We start from the raw sequence: 20,518 nt of genomic DNA, 5'->3' as shown, positions 1-20,518 counted from the left end.
AATGAACAGAACGAATATATGCCACCACAGCAGACACTTGAACTGGGATCCTCTACTTGGTTAACCAAACTGGAAGAATTCTTGCATCGACCTAGCTGCATATACTGTGATGGTTAGGGTGACCTAGCTACATCGCACAGGGCATGACATTTTTCATAGCCCTGAATGATGTAGCTAGGTTGACCTAAATTTTCGGTGTAGACCAGGACTTGGACAAGATGCAGCAAGTGAACATGGCAAACAAGGAAGCGAGGGAAGACAAGGGTTAAAAAACTAAGATCACACGGTTGTATAAGTTGCCTGTTGTACATCTCATGGCACCAAAAGTTATAGGGATTTTTGGATACAAGAGAAGATTGGGTTTCTTCCTGTGTGCCATATTGCACATATACTTTCTTCCCAACTCTCTAATCTTGCCAGCACCTTTGTGCAAAATATGTTTAGCAGCTGCAGTGATGAATGTGTAAAGAAAACATCTATGGTACCTTCTGATATGAGGCTGGCTGGGGGGTGTTCGAGAACTCCGTCCTCTCTGATTGACAGCCTGAACCATCAGCCTTCCAGTACAGCTTATTCTGCCCTGTTACAAACATTGAGGTGGGGAAAAAAACAAATTATTTTATTAAAAATAAACAATTAACAGAATAGATTTTCCCCAAAACAATCCAACTCTGAACACACCAAAGCAACTCTGTGGTTACAAAAAATGATCAATAAAAAGTTACAAGTTTATTATATCCTACAAGGTTATCCTTTCAAAAGGGGAACATTTCTGCACTATCTGGAACACAGGTTGTACAGATAGCAGTGAGGTACCTATTGCCTGTAGAATAAAGTAGTTAGACATATTGCTGTTTCCCTTTATGCTGCTAAATGGTCCAGCTGCTGACTCTGCTCTCACTGATGGACCATTTAGTAATGCTGCTAACTGTTCTGACCATCAGCATAACATTCACATTGATTCTTAGTTATCCAGTAGTAAAATTATCCATCTGCTCCGCCGGCTATAAGTCACACCCAAAATATACCTAACAAACTTTATACGCAGAGCTAAGAGCTTGTGGCAGCTCAGTCATTGTTTTGTTTGCACCACTGATGTCTTCACATACAGAAAAGAAGTTGTATTGCATAAAATCAGAAAGCAGGAGAAAAAGAAGCAGTCACCTTGAAATACAATTATTATTGATAGATAATATGTATATGTGCTGCCTTACAAAATGTACCACACAAGGAATTTTATTTCCAGTACCCATGAAGCAACATCTGTGTGAGAAAGGTTACCACCAGTAAAAAAATATGGATTTCTGGACAGCTGTCTGCACATTTCACAGCACAGTGGGAAATCTAGATGTTGGAGTGTCCATTCAACTTCGCTAAATAGAGGTAAGTAGCTGTTTGGGCTCCGCCATAGATGGGATGAAAACAGGATTTCAAAGTAACCAGAAAGCTTCTAAGTTTTTGAAAGATTTTAGTTCACTAAAAAATAGAATACATATTTGTGCATTTCAAGTGCTTTTTTGTTGTTTGTATTAAAAACCGATTCTCCACCAGTGTCTACTATCTTTAATAAGACCCCTAAGCACTAAGTATCTGCTTATCCGAGTTAACTGAAATTGCTGAAATTTCTCATAGACCTCGCATAAATATATTTGTTTGGTCCAGTGGGTAAACATTAATGTTCCCAACTACCAAACAAGAGACTGCTGATGTTCCAGCAGATACCAGCATCCGGCCAGGATAAGGATCGGACTGTCACTGAGGCAGTAAATTAGGTGATAACGGTAAGACATAACTTACTCCTTTCCCTCTGAAATATCTGTAGAATTGCAGGTTACAAAGGAGTAGGGACAAGGGGAGAAACCTCAAGTTCTTCCAGACAGAAGGACAGGATTTCATATATCTTAGGAGGGATAGTTCCTGCTGTGGGGCTTCTAAGGCCTAGACCTCCTCCATCCTGGACTTTTTTTCAGGACACTGCTGTTGTGGACACCCACATGGAGTGCTAGAAATCATATCATTGAGAATTTCTGTGTTAGTCCAACATCTTTCCTGTGCAGTAAACATGGTACATAGCATCCATTATGATGTAAAAAGTGTGTGATATTCCTTTTACAGTTCTAAAAGTTGTATGAGCTGTGACAGATTTGGAGGTGCCCTGTGATAATTAATGAATACAGTATGTTGGTCTGGTTATTGGGGTGTTTTTGTAGGACTTGAGTTAAACCAAACAGGAGTCTATCTGGAAAAATGGCAGGAAAGAGACCACCACCTCAAGATAAGCCACTGTACCAGGGCCTCCTTGGTCCTGCTTCCGTCTCTGTCTACCAACCACGCAGAGACCCTGGTGCTGGTCCAACATCCTGTGCAGTTTATTTATAATTGAGTCCCACTATCTTCACAGCATACCTAGCGCCTTTACAAGCAGAGGGAGAGCAATCTCTCTCACACTGCCTGCTTCTTTCCCTTCCCACAAATAGGCACAGGAAGGAAGTGAAATCTGGCTAATGGCTTAATTAGCCTTACTGCCCTGCCCCACCCACAAATTAGGCACAGGTCTGCCTCATCAGCTCCAGAGTGCTGACTTCATACCTAGCACTCTGTCACAGCCACCCTTTCAGCAAACAATTGAGATTTGTTAAAGGACAATAACAGAATCACTGGCTCTGAGTACTCATTTGATCTGCTGCTGAGCCTACAGGACTTGTTTTGACAAGATGGGTCAAAGCCTGGAGACACAGAAGAACAAAAGAACTATAGCATCATTTAAAAAGAACCCCCTCTCCAGAGAGGGGCTGTAGTTGTTTGGGAGACGCAGACTGAGATACAGGATCCTATTGGGGCTGTTTGCACAAGTTAAACCTGTCTTCATTACCATCAGGTAATGGTAAATGTTTAGATCACACAAACATATGTGTAGACAATTTTAAAAAATCCTTTTCCCCTTACGCTGTCATCACTATATACACCAGTAGGGTCAGGGCAAAACTGGGAGGCAAGATCAAATCAGTATCTTAGATGCTTATATACAAATGCGAGAAGTATGGGTAATAATCAGGAAGAACTGGAAGTGCTAATACATAAATACAACTATGACATTGTTGATATTACCAAAACTTGGTGGGATAATACACATGATTGGAATGTTGGTATGGATGGGTACAGCTTGCTCAGGAAGCCATTACCTACAGCCCCCAACTAAAACCTCTCCAGCGCATCATCAAAGATTTACAACCTATCCTTAGAGATGATCCCTCACTCTCACAGATCTTGGGAGACAGGCCAGTCCTCACTTATAGACAGCCTCCCAACCTGAAGCAAATACTCACCAGCAACCACACACCATACAACATAAACACTAACCCAGGAACCTATCCTTGCAACAAAGCCCGATGCCAGCTCTGTCCACATATCCATTCAAGTGACACCATCATAGGACCTAATCACATCAGACACGCCATCAGGGGCTCGTACACCTGCACATCTACCAACGTGATATATGCCATCATGTGCCAGCAATGCCCCTCTGCCATGTACATTGGCCAAACCGGACAGTCTCTACGCAAAAGAATAAATGGACACAAATCTGACATCAGGAATCATAACATTCAAAAACCAGTGGGAGAACACTTCAACCTCTCTAACCACTCAGTGACAGACTTAAAGGTGGCAGTTTTGCAACAAAAAACTTCAAAAACAGACTCCAAAGAGAAACTGCTGAACTCGAATTAATATGCAAACTAGATACAATTAACACTGGCCTAAACAGAGACTGGGAATGGTTGGGTCATTACACTAATTGAATCTATTTCCCTATGTTAAGTTCTCCTCACACCTTCTATGGGCCATCTTAATTATCACTTCAAAAAGTTTTTTTCCCTCCTGCTGATGATAGCTCATCTCAATTGATTAGACTTTTCCTGTTGTTATGCATACTTCCACCTTTTCATGTTCTCTGTATGTATAAATATCTCCTGTCTGTGTGTTCCATTCTATGCATCCGAAGAAGTGAGCTGTAGCTCACGAAAGCTCATGCTAAAATAAATTTGTTAGTCTTTAAGGTGCCACAAGTACTCCTGTTCTTTTTGCGGATACAGACTAACACGGCTGCTACTCTGAAACCTGAAATCATAGAGTTCACAATTCTAAGGAAGGGTAGAAGGGAGTACAGCAAAATAGAGACAATGGATTTCAGGAAGGCGGATTTTGGTAAGCTCAGAGAGCTGATAGGTAAGGTCCCATGGGAATCAAGACTGAGGGGAAAAACAATTGAGGAGAGTTGGCAGTTTTTCAAAGGGACACTATTAAAGGCCCAAAAGCAAGCTATTCCGCTGGGTAGGAAAGATAGAAAATGTGGCAAAAGACCACCTTGGCTTAACCACGAGATCGTGCATGATCTAAAAAATAAAAAGGAGTCATATAAAAAAATGGAAACTAGGACAAATTACAAAGGATGAATGTAGGCAAACAACACAGGAATGCAGGGGCAAGATTAGAAAGGCAAAGGCACAAAATGAGCTCAAACTAGCTACAGGAATAAAGAGAAACAAGACGACTTTTTATCAATACATTAGAAGCAAAAGGAAGACCAAGGACAGGGTAGGCCCACTGCTCAGTGAGGAACAGTAAACGGTAACAAGAAACTTGGAAATGGCAGAGAGGCTTAATGACTTCTTTGTTTTGGTCTTCACTGAGAAGTCTGAAGGAATGCCTAATATAGTGAAAGCTAATGGAAAGGGGGTAGGTTTAGAAGATTAAAATAAAAAAGCGAACAAGTTAAACATCACTTAGAAAAGCTAGATGCCTGCAAGTCACCAGGGTCTGATGAAATGCATCCTAGAATACTCAAGGAGCTAATAGAGGAGGTATCTGAGCCTCTAGCTATTATCTCTGGAAAATCATGGGAGACAGGAGAGATTCCAGAAGACTGGAAAAGGGCAAATATAGTGCCCATCTATAAAAAGGGAAATAAAAATGACCCAGGAAACTACAGACCAGTTAGTTTAACTTTTGTGCCAGGGAAGATAATGGAGCAACTAATTAAGGAAATCATCTGCAAACACTTGGAAGGTGGTAAGGTGATAACAAATCCATGCTGGCTATTCCCTAAGAACAAATGTCAAACCAATCTGATAGCCTACTTTCATAGGATAACGAGTCTTGTGGATAAGGGAGAAGCGATGGATGTGGTATACCTAGACTTTAGTAAGGCATTTGATACAGTCTCACATGATATTCTTATCAATAAACTGGGCAAACACAACTTAGATGGGGCTACTATAAGGTGGGTGCATAAGTGGCTGGATAACCGTACTCAGAATAGTTATTAATGGTTCCCAATCCTGCTGGAAAGTTATAACAAGTGGGGTTCTGCAGGGGTCTGTTTTGGGACCAACTCTGTTCAATATCTTCATCAATGACTTAGATATTGGCATAGAAAGTACGCTTATTAAGCTTGCAGATGATACCAAACTGGGAGGGATTACAATTGCTTTGGAGGATAGGGTCATAATTCAAAATGATTTGGACAAATTGGAGAAATGGTCTGAGGTAAACAGGATGAAGTTTAATAAAGACAAATGCAAAGTGCTCCACTTTGGAAGGAACAATCAGTTTCACACATACAGAATGGGAAGAGACTGTCTAGGAAGGAGTACGGCAGAAAGGGATCTAGGAGTTATAGTGGACCACAAGCTAAATATGAGTCAACAGTGTGATGCTGTTGCAAAAAAAAGCAAACATGAAGGTACAGAGAAGAGCAACAAGAATGATTAAAGATCTAGAGAACATGACCTATGAAGGAAGGCTGAAAGAATTGGGTTTGTTTAGTTTGGAAAATAGAAAACTGAGAGAGGACATGATAGCAGTTTTCAGGTATATAAAAGGGTGTCATAAGGAGGAGGGAGAAAACTTGTTCATCTTAGCCTCTAAAGATAGAACAAGAAGCAATGGGCTTAAACTGCAGCAAGGGAGATTTAGGTTGGACATTAGGAAAAAGTTCCTAACTGTCAGGGTGGTTAAACACTGGAATAAATTGCCTAGGAGGCTGTGGAATTTCCATCTCTGGAGATATTTAAGAGTAGGTTAGATAAATGTCTATCAGGGATGGTCTAGACAGTATTTGGTCCTGCCATGAGGGCAGAGGACTGGACTTGATGACCTCTCGAGGTCCCTTCCAGTCCTAGAATCTGAAAACCACTGGTCACAGATTCCCAAAGGGAAAAAACTGCAGGCACATGAGCCCTGTTGGGCCTGCTGGATAAGAATGGTGGATACACTGGGCACTATAGACCAGAAGCCAATATAAAAGTGGGAGAATTGCAGAATTCAGTCCAGAAATGGCAGAAGCACAAGGCCTGACACCTGAGGGAGTCCCCTCAGAGACCAGAAAGGGGACAGAGGTGCAGCTAGCCCTGCAACCATGATAAGAAGTCACCAGGAGCAGATGATATTCACCCAAGAGTTCCAATGAAACTCAAATGTGAAATTGCAGAACTACTAACTGTAGTCTGTAACCTATCATTTAAATCAGCTTTTATACAAAATGACTGGAGGATAGCCAATGTGATGCCAATTTTTAAAAAGGGCTCCAGAGGTGATCCCGGCAATTACAGGCCAGGAAGCCTGACTTCAGTACCGGGAAAATTGGGTGAAACTATAGTAAAGAACAAAATTGTCAGACACATAGATGAACATAATTTGTTGGGGGAAGAGTCAACATGCTTTTTGTAAAGGGAAATCATGCCTCACCAAGCTACTAGAATTCTTTGGGTGGGTCAACAAGCATGTGGGCAAGGGGGATCCAGTGAATATAGTATACGTAGATGATTTTCAGAAAGCCTTTAACAAGGTTGCTCACCAAAGGCTCTTCAGCAAAGTAAGCTGTAATGGGATATGAGAGAAGGTCCTCTCGTGGATCAGTAACTGGTTAAAAGATAGGACTTAATGGCTAGGAATAAATGGTGAGTTTCATAATGGAGAGACAGTCTGTACTGGGACCAGTCCTATTCAACATATTCATAAATGATCTGGAAAAAGGGGTTAGGTGAGGTGGCAAAATTTGCACGTGATATAAAACTACTCAAGATAGTTAAGTCTCAAGCAGACTGCAAAGAACTACAAAAGGATCTCACAAAACTGGGTGACTGGGCAACAAGATGGAAGATGAAATTCAATGTTGATAAATGCAAAGTAATGCACGCTGGAAAACATAATCTGAACTATACATATAAAATGATGGGGTCTAAATTAGCTGTTACCACTCAAGAAAGAGATCTTGGAGTCATTGTGGATAGTTCTCTGAAAATATTCACTCAATATGCAACAACAGTCAAAAAAGTGAACGGAATGTTGGGAATCATTAAGAAAGGGACAGATAATAAAACAGAAAATATCAGATTACTTCTATATAAATCCATAGTATGTCCACATCTCAAATATTGCGTGCAGATGTGGTCACCCCATCTCAAAAAAGATATATTGGAATTGGAAAAGGTTCAGAAAAGGTCAACAAAAGTTATTAGGGGTATGGAACGGCTGCCTTATGAAGAGAGATTAATAAGAGTGGGATTTTTCAGCTTGGAAAATAGACAACTAAACGGGGATATGATAGAGGTCTATAAAATCATGACTGGTGTGGAGAAAGTAAATAAGGAAGTGTTATATACTCATAACACAAGAACTAGGGGTCACCAAATAAAATTAATAGGCAGGAAGTTTAAAACAAAAGGAAGTATTTCTTCACACAATGCACAGTCAACCTGTGGAACTCCTTGCCAGAGGATGTTGTGAAGGCCAAGACTACAACAGGGTTCAAAAAAGAACTAGAGAAGTTCATGGAGGATAGGTCCATCAATGGCTATTAGCCAGGATGGGCTGGGATGATATCCCTAGCCTCTGTTTGCCAGAAGCTAGGAATGGGCAATAGGGGATGGATCAGTTGATGATTACCTGTTCTGTTCATTCCCTCTTGGGCACCTGGCATTGGCCACTGTCAGAAGACAGGATAGTGGGCTAGATGGACCTTTGGTTTGACCCAGTATGGCCATTCTTATGTTATAAGCATGTATTTTTCCTGTCATAACCACAGATAAAAGATTCTGCCTTACACTATGCACAGCAATAAAACATAGAGTGTAATGTTGCTAATGCAAACCAGCTTCATTCTTGTGATTGTAATTTAATTTGTGTTATATACACAGCAAGCTCACTGCTAATTTTTCTTGTTTTGACCTTTTGGTAAACAGTTGGCTAGGTAATAACTGTAGAACTTGTTTTGTCTTCTTGAGTGCCTGACATACCTGGCAAAAAGCTCACATTTTATTAGAACATTTGATTTAATCCAAACAAGCAGTGAATTCCTATATTCAAAAGGCTCCATTACAAAAGGCCACAATGAAGTCAGCACATACAGCATTGTTTTTAGAAGCAAATTTGCAAAACAACAATTTTGTATTTTAAACAAATGGCTTTGATTAGTGTATGGGACTGAGCTACAGAGTCTAGATCTCAAACCCAACCACACCAAATCAAAATTATGCAGGTCAGACCAGATTATAATAGTTCCTTCTGACCTTCGAATCCATGAAAATTTGGCCAGGTTTAAATATGGGATTTTGGTTCATCCCATGGTTCAGGTATGAGCTACATATGTGGTAGAGTGGTTGAGTTGTATCAAATCCCTCTCAGTTTTATTGCACAAGATGAATCTGTATTTTAAAAGTAATTTCTGTTGTTCTAATATTGCAGTGTTTGCACTTTTTGGCTGTATTCTAAATTAGCACTCCTTGAAAAACACTAAATATTTTCCATGGAACATTTTGAACAGAAAAAATTGTTTCATTCAAAAATTTTACATGAAAATTTTCAACAAAATAACTCAAATAAGAATTTTTAATTCTTTCAGTTTCCCTCTCCTCTATCTCTTCCCTACTATTTTTCAGTAGAAAATAGGACAAAGGGGGGAAACAAATAACAAACAAAAAATTCTAATCAAAACTAAATGAAAATGTTCATTTTGACCTGATTTGTTGAAAAATCAAAATATTCTGACTACCTGAATATATATTCAACTACCTGAAAGGGGGTTCCAAAGAGGATGGATCTAGACTGTTCTCAGTGGTAGAAGATGACAGAACAAGGAGTAATAGTCTCAAGTTGCAGAGGGGGAGGTTTAGGTTGGATATTAGGAAAAACTTTTTCACTAGTAGGGTGGTGAAGAACTGGAATGGGTTACCTAGGGAGGTAGTGGAATCTCCTTCCTTAGAGGTTTTTAAGGTCAGGCTTGACAAAGCCCTGGCTGGGATGATTTAGTTGGGTTTGGTCCTGCTTTGAGCAGGGGGTTGGACTAGATGACCTCCTGAGGTCCCTTCCAACCCTGAGATTCTATGATTCTATGAAACTATTTTTCAGGAGGGGAATAATTTCTTTTTAAAAGTCATATTTTTGTTAAAGAAAAATTTTGATGATAATTTTCTACCTGCTCTTAGGTAACTGGAGCATATACAATACATAATATACTGACCAGCTAACAAAGACAATCAAGTGATAGTTCAGGCTCACACTACATGCTTTGTGCATATTGTTTTGAGAAGAAGACACCACAGAAGATGGTAAGGACAGAGAATTTGTTTAACTGTAGTTATCAGCTGTGAGTGCGTTGTGGTGTAATGATAACAACAAAACTGTTCTGTAGTTATTTTCACTTTCATAGGTTATATTTCATCAAGAACTGAGGACAGAGTATTTGTAGAGGGTAACTTTTCTATTTGAGGCAGTTTTTTTAAAAAATGTGTTACGTATCAAACTCATGTAAATGCTTCTGACATATGTTATTAACTTCATAAAACAAATATTTCTGGCAGAAAAATGCATTATTTAAAAAAAAAATTAGCGCAACTTTAATGCTCCTGAAAAATCATGGCTCAGGTGCCCTAAAGAGTGAAGTTATCTTTATCTATTGAATAACTACCACATGGGCAGCAGTAGCACCAAGCATCTCTACATCAGTTTGCAGATGTACCTGAACTTTGGGCTCCATGCTCATGTCTCTAGTAACATGGGTAATAAAAGGTACCAACCACAATGTGGGCAGCCACTCACTAGGAACTGGATGGACTCCCCTAACAAAATTTCACATTGGTCACTAAATAGCTCTCAAAGGGTAATGAACTTTTAATTGCTGCAGAGATTAGAACTGGGGCGCTAGAGGTGAAAGTCTCTGTATCCTCAATCCTCTGACCCGTTTAGTCCACCAGACAAATACCTGTGTTACAATAAGTTACTGCATATGGCCTGTGAAAATGCTGAGTTATAAGACTATAAAAACATCTGGAACCAGTAAGCCTCTGTTTTAGGCACTATTATACATTAACTTTTTGCTTGTGGGTAGATAATTAACTCATTTCAAGCTAAATTTACTGGGATGTAGATGCAGATGCAAGAGGGCATCCAGAAAGGGAAATTTAAAGGACTGGAAAGAATCTAGAATGAAAGACACTAACAGGAGGGTTAGGGAACTGGACAGTTTATAGAATTGGGAAGTGAAGAAACCATCAGTGAGGTATGATCTAGGACAAAATGGCCTAGAAAGTGGAGAGAAGATGGTAGCAGCAGAGGAAGGGTTGGGGATGGCCAGTCAGATAGTCAGGGGGCACCTGATTGCTACTCCACATTACAAGAGTGAAGGAGAGAGACGCAGTAAAAGGAGGAAGAAAAACAAGAAAGAGAAGGTAAGGACCCACATCCACACTTACTGGCATTGGTAGGAGGCTAGCTGTTGGGAAGTTACCAATATGCGTAAAGCAATGTTGAATGGGATAAAACACACAAAGCTGAGTTATTGGAGAATTTGCAAAACAAAGTTTGCTCCTCGGTTAAGATGTTCTATGCCAGGCTTTACAGTGAACCCAATTTGTTGCCAGATTATAAATCCCAAGTTTCAGGTTCCTATAGTGTAGATGCTTACACAATATTAACTACAGTGTATATATAAATATATATATATATATATGCAAGAATTGCGTATTTCCTTTTTCTTCTTCCAAGTTAAGCTGGTAAATCCTACATGTGTAAATTTCACAATATCAGTCCAGATCCTCAGCTGGCATAGCTCCTTTATATCAAATAACTATATCTACATCATCTGAGGATTAGCTTCATTGCCTTTTATTTTTAGATTTGTTTGGCGCTCATAAAATGAGGGGCTAATAGCACTGGCCAGAGTCCAGCAAAGTGCAGCAACACTGTGTAACTTGTACTAACACAGTTCTGCCAATCCACTAAAATCCTGTTTTGAGACCCACCCCTCTGTACAGTGCTTTAATACATATTCATGTACTATGCTTTTCCTGGAAAGAAGCTGCTAATTTCGCCTATGTTTGCAGTAGCTTTGAGATGCGGACAAATTTCCATTAGCATTAGGAGGACAAGCCAAACTTATTTCCATGTATGATGACTTAACCAGCCTGGAATCCAAGTCTTCTGGTGTGAAAGGCTAGTGCATTAATCCACTGCTGTGCTTTGCCTCCACTGAACTGCTAAATGCATAGTAGAAATAAACTAATGCTGGGAGACAATTATATTTACTTGGGACAGAACCATTCACATGTTTTTTCTATATTATGTAATAACAAACTTCCAAGTTTAGATCCAGGAGATCCAGAGGAGGATGCTTCTGGTTCTTGTCCAAAGTCAAGCAAACATGAGCACAAGATTTTCTCATGAGTTCACATAGCTGTTTTCTCAGACTCCAAAACAGGGAATAAAGCAGAATTTTTTTTGTTTTAAAAAGTAGCATTATTAAATGCCATCAGTTGCCAATGATGATTGTCTGGGTCACATCTCTGTCATCAAATTGGTGAGTAGCCTCTTGGTGATATTCAGAGAAATAAACAAAAGTAGGTACTAAATGAACGTGTAAATCTCATCTAGTGACTGATCCAAAACCCCCCTAAGTTAATAGGAGTCTTTCAATTGACTTGCTTGGGTTTTGGATCAGGCCTCAAATGCTGAACCTAGGAGTTCTCAAGATGCAGTTTCTACCTTGGTGCGGTGGAGTGTGTTATTTTTTTTATTCCAAACAAATCTGCTATCTGTTTGCATTATTTATCAGGCAAATGGGTAGGTGTATTACTTAGTTATTGTACAGTGCTTTCTGTATGAAGGAAATTTCCAGCTTGTAAAGATTATCCAGGGACTTGTGGAACTATTTATATAATGTGGAAATAACATTTACATTTGAGAGTTTTATCCAATACAGTTTGTGGTATCAAGGTCTAGCTTAAAGCTACCATTTGTATATATGTTGCAACTTGAGGAGGTATTGACAGCTAAAAAGCTATGCAAAAATGTAAGTGTCATGCTAAGTAGCCTAGCAACATGCATAACAGAGCACAACATTCCTGTTTAGATTAAGTTGTGTCTTAATGATAGAGTTTGTTATTTTACAATGTAACTATTTGAGAGTTTGATCTTGGCAAGGTCCTCAGTGCTACAGAATGCAATTATTCATTATTTCTCTAAGTTATGGTAATGCTTTAGTCTCTCATGGCTTGAATTCAAGCAGTGTTGCCTTCAGCTTGCTAAAGTAGGAAAAAGTGGGTTGAAAAAATGACTTCGTGTTCTTAGCCTGTGACTTCAGGCATTATGTCCACCGTGTTACTTTTTCAATGTGTGTGATAATAGGTTTCTGTTATGCACCACAGCTCTAGTTCATTAGCTACTGCATATGTAAAGAATCACTCAGATTACAAAACAATATCATGTGAGTTTCAGAAGACATACAGTGAAGACCAGGGGATGTTTCCTACACATCAGGCTGCCACATTACACATACTACTTGCTATAATCCTTGGTTTTTGTTAGATTGCATTTCAGCCTTATTATTTTAATGTAGTTTTAGGTCCTGAATCTAAAAGCCTTACTCACAGTGAGAATCACAACTGATCCACATAGTCCTATTGGTTTCAGTGGGACTAACTGTGTCAGTAAGTGCCATCAGCGGAAGTGTAACCAACAGCTTAGCTGTGTTGAATTACTTCTGCAGGGAACCTTGCCTATTTTACCTTGCATAATATTTATTTAAGGCATGCTCTGTCAAGACATTTAGACAGTGTCAGCTGAAGGCAAAGAAATGACAATAAAAAACAAAATAACCATTCCATAGCATTTTCCCCTAAGCATAGAGGCACAGTGGTCCCACCCTGCTGATGAAGTCTAAGTATTACATACTTTAAAATGACTTCATCTCTAATTAAATTGCACAACGGTTAGAGGAGTTTACAGAAGCATGCTTATTCTGCAGCCAAACTTCCATTTACCTGGGGGTTGGCAGCCATGATAGTGTAATTCCCATCGTCATCCAGGGTGGAGGCTGTAGTGTGGAGAGAGCAGGTCCCATCCGGTTCTCTTTGAATTCTGTAGTGATCACTCCTTTTAGAGATTTGCTTCCCATCTTTGAACCAATAAATCTGTAGCAGAAAACAAAGGGTGGATGATCAGAAGTAGGTGGGTATTGGCATCATTTTTCATTTAGCAATGGTAGCAACACTCAACTGTTGAAAACCTCACTAGTGTGGATAGAAAGAAAACCTCTTCCTATCCACTATTAAAAGGAGTACAGAACTGGGCTGGGTCCTGAATCCATGAACTGGATGTAATAAATGTTTCAGGTACAGAATTCTAATCTTCAGAAGGGAAAGCACAAACATTTACACAGGGAAGTTAGATCGGAGGGTAGTATTCGGTTTCCAAAAAGCAAGTGACAATTGAGCACTTACAGAAATGTTCCAGATCAAATAAGTTTCCTGTATTTTATTTAAATCTGAAGTTGGAAAAATAATTTAAGAATATTAATGCTTTTTTTCCTAGTGGAAAAAAACCCAGGATGGTTACAGGAATGATCATTCTGATGAGTCAGTATAAAAACAAGTGATAATTACATTTTATAAGTCACACTTTTACTAGATGCCCATTTGTGACCGTAAGCACCCCATAGTCACACCCCACACACTTCTGTAATAATTTTTGTACAAAACATGCCTTATGAGGTATCATTTGAAAGCTAATAACTCACTGATCATTAATGTTCTTGAATGATGTATATAAATGGTGGGTTTTAAGAGTTATAGATACATGTTAGAATTATGACTCACATGTGATTAAACCAGGCATGTCAGGGGGAGTTGGTGAACAGTCTGCCTTAGACAAATAAATGTCAATTTGATTGTCCAGCCCAATCTTCAGGAAAAGACAATGAAGGTCTGTATTTACATATAAGCAGTAAACAGGACCATCGAGACAGCAGGGGGATGAAAGGGCATGGAGCTTCCTTCATCACCAGACTCCATGTTGTTTTCTTCACAGCTTGAATAAACTTTACTTTGAGGGTTAATCCTCAGAAGAGTCCATTTCAAAGGTTTACTGGTTTATCAAGGCGGGGGGGGGGGTCTGAACCTCAAGTGATAAGCAATTGAATCAACTGATAGTAATATTGTATACTGTGTTATTTGCTTGTAGCCCTTTCTAACATTATTCCTTTAGTTGGCATCACATAACCTATGCCCTATTGTTAATAAATTTGTTTTATTTTTACTATAAACCAACTCAGTGCTGTGTTTAAAGGGAAGGGTGTGTATTTACCCCAGTTAAGTTAATAGGCTATGATGTGCTTGTGTCTCTCTAAAGGAACAAACAGACATTATTATTTCTCTGAACTGTCCAGGAGAGGGCTGGACATTGCAGCGCACACAGTTCTAGGAAAGTCTGGGACTCAGCATGTGTTGGGGTCACACTGCAAATAGTAACCAAGACTGGTGGAAGCCAGAGTGGGGCTGTAGACAGGCTGCTGGGTTCAGGGCTTCTGAACCAGAGCTGTCTAGCACACAGATATTTCAGAGTGCAACCTGCATGCTTGTAGGCTCATTGTGAATGTCCCAGTCTAGAGGATACAGCAGCAAAGCACTGTAAGGCATCTAGGGTTTCAGAGCAAGTGGTGACACAACCTCTCACTGGCCTGGATTGCCTCCCGAGGCTCATCGTACCCTTACAGTGACCAGTCTGAACCAAATAACCATGAAGAGGCATGGTACTCAAACTCACACTCCCCAGTTCAATATGTAATGTAACAACTTTTCTCTTGAAATTTTAATTGTTGAATAACATGCTTAATCATTCCCTGAAGAGACAGATATATCCCACCTTAATATAAGTGTAGGACTTAACACTCTATTATTGTCTAAATATTATTGTATCAAAATTTAACAGGCTTCTATAGAAACCCTCTAAAAATTTCATAGGAAATGCCAACATTTTAAATCAAAGTATAGAACTTTAGAGAACTACATCCCAACTATATAATGGCTTAAAGTTCTACAGAATGGTTAACTTCTCTATTAAAGAAGAGAGGACCTTTCTATGGGGTTTTAAATATATACATATATTATTCTCAGGCTAATATGTAAGACCTGGTTTTAGTGTACCATAAAGACCAAATTCATGACCATGAAAAAAAATCACAGACCATGAAATCTGGTCTTTTGTGTGCTTTTACCCTATACTATACAGATTTCACAGGGGAGACCAGGATTTCTCAAATTGGGGGTCCTGACCCAAAAGGGACCCTTACTTCTGTGCTGCTGCCTTCAGAGCTGGGTGGCCAGAGCATGGCAGCTGCTGACTGAGGGCCCAGTTTTGCAGGCAGCAGTGCAGAGTTAAGGTTGGCAATACCATACCATGCCATCCTTACTTCTGTGCTGCTGCTGGTGGCAGCGCTACCTTCAGCGCTGGGCTCCCGACCAGCAGCCGCCGCTCTCCAGCTGCCCAGCGCTGAAGGCAGCACCACTGCCAGCAGCAGTGCAGAAGTAAGAGTAGTGGTACCCCCACCCCCACCCAACTCCTTTTTGGGTCAAGATCCCGAGGCTTTCTTCTGGCAACTAACAGAAATTACTAGATCACAGGCCCTGGTTCTCATGGGAGACTTCAATCACCCTGATATCTGCTGGGAGAGCAATACAGCGGTGCACAGGCAATCCAGGATGTTTCTTGAAAGTGTAGGGGACAATTTCCTGATACAAGTGCTGGAGGAACCAACCATGAGATGGTAGAGTTCAGGATCCTGACACAAGGAAGAAAGGAGAGCAGCAGAATATGGACCCTGGACTTCAGAAAAGCAGACTGACTCCCTCAGGGAACTGATGGGCAGGATCTCCTGGGAGAATAGAGTCCAGGAGAGATGGCTGTTTTTAAAGAATCCTTACTGAGGTTGCAGGAACAAACCATCCCGATGTGTAGAAAGAATAGTAAATATGGCAGGCAACCAGCTTGGCTTAACAGTGAGATCCTTGCTGATCTTAAACGTAAAAAAGTAGCTTACAAGAAGTGGAAGATTGGACAAATGACCAGGGAGGAGTATAAAAATATTGCTCAGGCATGCAGGAGAGTGAAATCAGGAAGGCCAAATCACACTTGGAGTTGCAGCTAGCAAGAGATGTTAAGAGTAACAAGAAGGGTTTCTTCAGGTATGTTAGCAACAAGAAGAAAGTCAAGGAAAGTGTGGGCCCCTTACTGAATGGGGGAGGCAACCTAGTGACAGAGGATGTGGAAAAACTAATGTACTCAATGCTTTTTTTGCCTCTGTCTTCATGAACAAGGTCAGCTCCCAGACTACTGCACTGGGCAGCACAGCATGGGGAAGAGGTGACCAGCCCTCTATGGAGAAAGAAGTGGTTCGGGACTATTTAGAAAAGCTGGACGAGCACAAGTCCATGGGGCTGGATGCGCTGCATCCGAGGGTGCTAAAGGTGTTGGTAGATGTGATTGCAGAGCCATTGGCCATTATCTTTCAAAACTCATGGCGATCGGGGGAGGTCCCGGATGACTGGAAAAAGGCTAATGTTGTGCCCATCTTTTAAAAAGGGAAGGAGGAGGATCCAGGGAACTACAGGCCAGTCAGCCTCATCTCAGTCCCTGGAAAAATCATGGAGCTGGTCCTCAAGGAATCAATTCTGAAGCACTTAGAGGAGAGGAAAGTGATCAGGAACAGTCAGCATGGATTCACCAAGGACAAGTCATGCCTGACTAACGTAATTGCCTTCTATGACAAGATAATTGGCTCTGTGGATGAGGGGAAAGCAGTGGATGTGTTATTCCTTAACTTTAGCAAAGCTTTTGATATGGTCTCCCACAGTATTCTTGCCATCCAGTTAAAGAAGTATGGGCTGGATAAATGGACTATAAGGTGGATAGAAATCTGGCTAGATCGTGGGGCTCAACGCGTAGTGATCAATGGCTTGATGTCTAGTTGGCAGCCGGTATCAAGCGGAGTGCCCTAAGTGTCGGTCCTGGGGCCAGTTTTGTTCAATATCTTCATTAATGATCTGGAGGATGGCGTGGACTGCACCCTCAGCAAGTTTGCAGATGACACTAAACTGGGAGGAGTGGTAGATACGCTGGAGGGTAGGGATAGGATACAGAGGGACCTAGACAAATTAGAGGATTGGGCCAAAAGAAATCTGATGAGGTTCAACAAGGACAAATGCAGAGTCCTGCACTTAGGACGGAAGAATCCCATGCACTGCTACAGACTAGGGAACGAGTGGCTAGGCAGCAGTTCTGCAGAAAAGGACCTAAGGTTACAGAGGAAGAGAAGCTGGATATGAGTTGACAGTGTGCCCTTGTTGCCAAGAAAGCTAACGGCATTTTGGGTTGTATAGGGGCATTGACAGCAGATTGAGGGATGTGATCATTCCTCCCCCTCATCTGGAGTACTGTGTCCAGTTTTGGGCCCCACACTACAAGAAGGATGTGGAAAAATTGGAAAGAGTACAGCGGAGGGCAACAAAAATGATTAGGGGGCTGGAGCACATGACTTATGAGGAAAGGCTGAGGGAACTGGGATTGTTTAGTCTGCAGAAGAGAAGAATGAGGGCCGATTTTATAGCTGCTTTCAACTACCTGAAAGGGGGTTCCAAAGAGGATAGATCTAGACTGTTCTTAGTGGTACCAGATGATAGAACAAGGAGTAATGATTAAGTTGGGGATTGGTCCTGCTTTGAGCAGGGGGTTGGACTAGATGACCTCCTGAGGTCCCTTCCAACCCTGATATTCTATGATTCTGTGATAATTACAGCACTGAAATTTCAGATTTAAATAGCTGAAATCATGAAATTTACAATTTTAAAAATCCTATGACTGTGAAATTGACCAAAATGGACTGTGAATTTGGTAGGGCCTGAAGTATAGGACAAGAGTTCAAGACAGATGTAACCAGAAAAAAAACATCCGTTTCATTTTTGTATCTATTCCATAAATCCAGTTTTCAAAAGCCTCCAGCACAAGCAAAAAAGAGATTTAGAAATTGTGACCAAAGTTTAAAAGTATAAAATTTTCAAAAGTGCTTTAGTCACTTAGGCCCAGATCCTCAAAGGTGTTTAGGCACCTAACTCCCATTGATTAATTGCCTAAAAGCCTTTGAGGATCTGGACCTTTAGTGGTTTTGAACATTTTACCCATGATGCCTAAAGTTAGACTCCTAAGCCCATATTTAGGCTTCTAAATACATGGCCTCTTTTTCAAAAATGCTGACCTGACCGCTCAGCAGCTTCTGTTGAAGTCAATGAACGCTCAACATTTCTGAAAAAGAGGTCACTTAGGTGCCTAAATATGGGTTTAGGAGCTTAACTTAAGGCATTTATTTCTTAAAATTGTTCGCCCCTGTATCTGGCCTAGTTTTATTACAAAATGCCACTCACCACTAAATTTCAATTACCCATAATTAGGGCTCCATGTCTGTCCTGGAGGTTGTGGAAGTCACGGATTCTGTGACTTTCCGTGACTTATGCAGGGGCCAGTGTGGCTGACCCCAGGGTTGCCCAAGCAGCTGGCTCTGGGGCCAGCTGCTCAGGTGGCCCCTGGCACAGCCACACCAGCCACTGCTCCAGTGGCCCGGGCAACAGTCCCTGGACCCTGCTAACTGGTGCTGCTGACCCCAGGCATTCCCCCTAGCAATGCCACATCCCTCCAAGATTTAACAACAGGTATTTTTAGTACAAGTCATGGACAGGTCACAAGCTGTGAAATTTTGTTTATTGCCCATGACTTTTACTAAAAATACCTGTGACTAAATCGTAGCCTTACCCATAACAGACCAGGAGCAACTGGTAGAATGCCAAAAGAGAGCAGGAGTATTCCATTTGCATAAACATTACAAGAAGTTGCAATTAGCAGACTTACCATTAGGGGTCTGTACAGTTGAATCTAAGGAAATGAGAAGCTCCCTTATGTAAACTTCTGTCATAAAAAGATGTACAGATAAGTAAAGGAATTGTGGAATTACACAGCGGAGCACTGGACATAGTAGATCAAGATAGGAGGGGAAGCTCATTAATTCTGATGGCTGCCATTACCTGTCTCCACATTAAGCAGGAATGTGGTGCTGCATCATTTTGTGGTGATGAGAGGCAGTAAAAAGAATAGAATGGTTCAAGAAAATAAATGCATTTGACAGGGGTTCTTATCCCCCAAAGGAGTCAGCAGCAAGCTAAGTAAAAGTGTGCTGGGATGCGCTACATCCCTGATGCTCCTCAGTGTCTGCTAGGATGGAGAATCTGTACTGATTCAAAAACAAAAAGGAGAGGGCCTGGAGCTCTACCCTGAAATATATGCTGCAAAAGAGATTTTATGTCAAATCTATGATGTATTTGTGTTTCCTTCCCTCTCCCTCCTCAAGGGAAGAGGGAGCTGCTGGGGCAATTTCCTTCCTCTGGAGCTAGCCTAGAGAAATATTTTCCTTTGGAGAGACGGTGAATAGAGAACTTGCATCTAGGGCCATAATTCTGCCATTAAGTTCTCCTCTGACTAGTGGGAAAAACTGGGAGCTCCAGGAACAAGCTCCTCTCATGGCTTGCATCCGACGAAGTGGGTATTCACCCACGAAAGCTCATGCTCCAAAACGTCTGTTAGTCTCTAAGGTGCCACAGGACTCTTTGCTGCTCTCATGGCTGGGCAGTCCTCACTTCATCAGCCAGACAAGAAGGGAGGGGAAGTTCTCCCTCTGCTCTCCCTTGCCTTAATATCTGTAGAAAAGAGTTAGGTGGTTTTAGACTTACTTTGCCCCCATCTTATCTGCTTTGACTTTCTCCATTTTCTTTCTATGCCTGACAGGCTGCAACAAGTGAGTACAAGGAATACAGGATGTCCTTGGAAGGCAGCTCCACCAACCCAGACAAAGGACTTTGTGGGTTAATTCCCAGCTGAGGATCAGAAGGAACTGAGGGAAGCACTAGTGGCCAGAAGCAAATCAGGAGCAGAGTAGCCTATACACATACGTTACACAGGGAAGTCAAGAACGCTGTGCAGACCAAAAGCCAGGACAGGAAGCTCTGGAAGAATAGAAGAGCTACCTCGTATGGCTTCTTCTTTTGAGTTTACTGCTTGTATAAGTGCATGGATGGAATGCAGCTACAGACTTACCAAGCTGGTGTCAATCTGGGTTTAACCAGAACCCTGCAACAAAACCCTATCA

General features: G+C 41.0%; 1 protein-coding gene across 6 annotated transcripts in view; it reads right to left on the bottom strand.

Moving 5' to 3' along the window:
* PALLD (palladin, cytoskeletal associated protein) overlaps nt 1-20,518 on the bottom strand; it is a 321,327-nt gene that overhangs the window by 12,169 nt on the left and 288,640 nt on the right. For all 6 annotated transcript variants that reach the window (XM_039541957.1, XM_039541961.1, XM_039541959.1 and 3 more), the window contains 2 exons: nt 13,317-13,466; nt 486-580 (listed from right to left, as the gene is read on the bottom strand). In XM_039541957.1, coding sequence (XP_039397891.1) covers nt 486-580; nt 13,317-13,466 — 245 coding nt within the window. The remainder of the gene's footprint in view (nt 1-485; nt 581-13,316; nt 13,467-20,518) is intronic.

This window comes from Mauremys reevesii, linkage group 5, assembly GCF_016161935.1.
Source record: "Mauremys reevesii isolate NIE-2019 linkage group 5, ASM1616193v1, whole genome shotgun sequence".
In the NCBI taxonomy this organism is placed as follows: Eukaryota; Metazoa; Chordata; order Testudines; family Geoemydidae; genus Mauremys; species Mauremys reevesii.
Note: the sequence above shows the minus strand (reverse complement) of the source record. Positions and strands in the feature narration are given on the sequence as shown.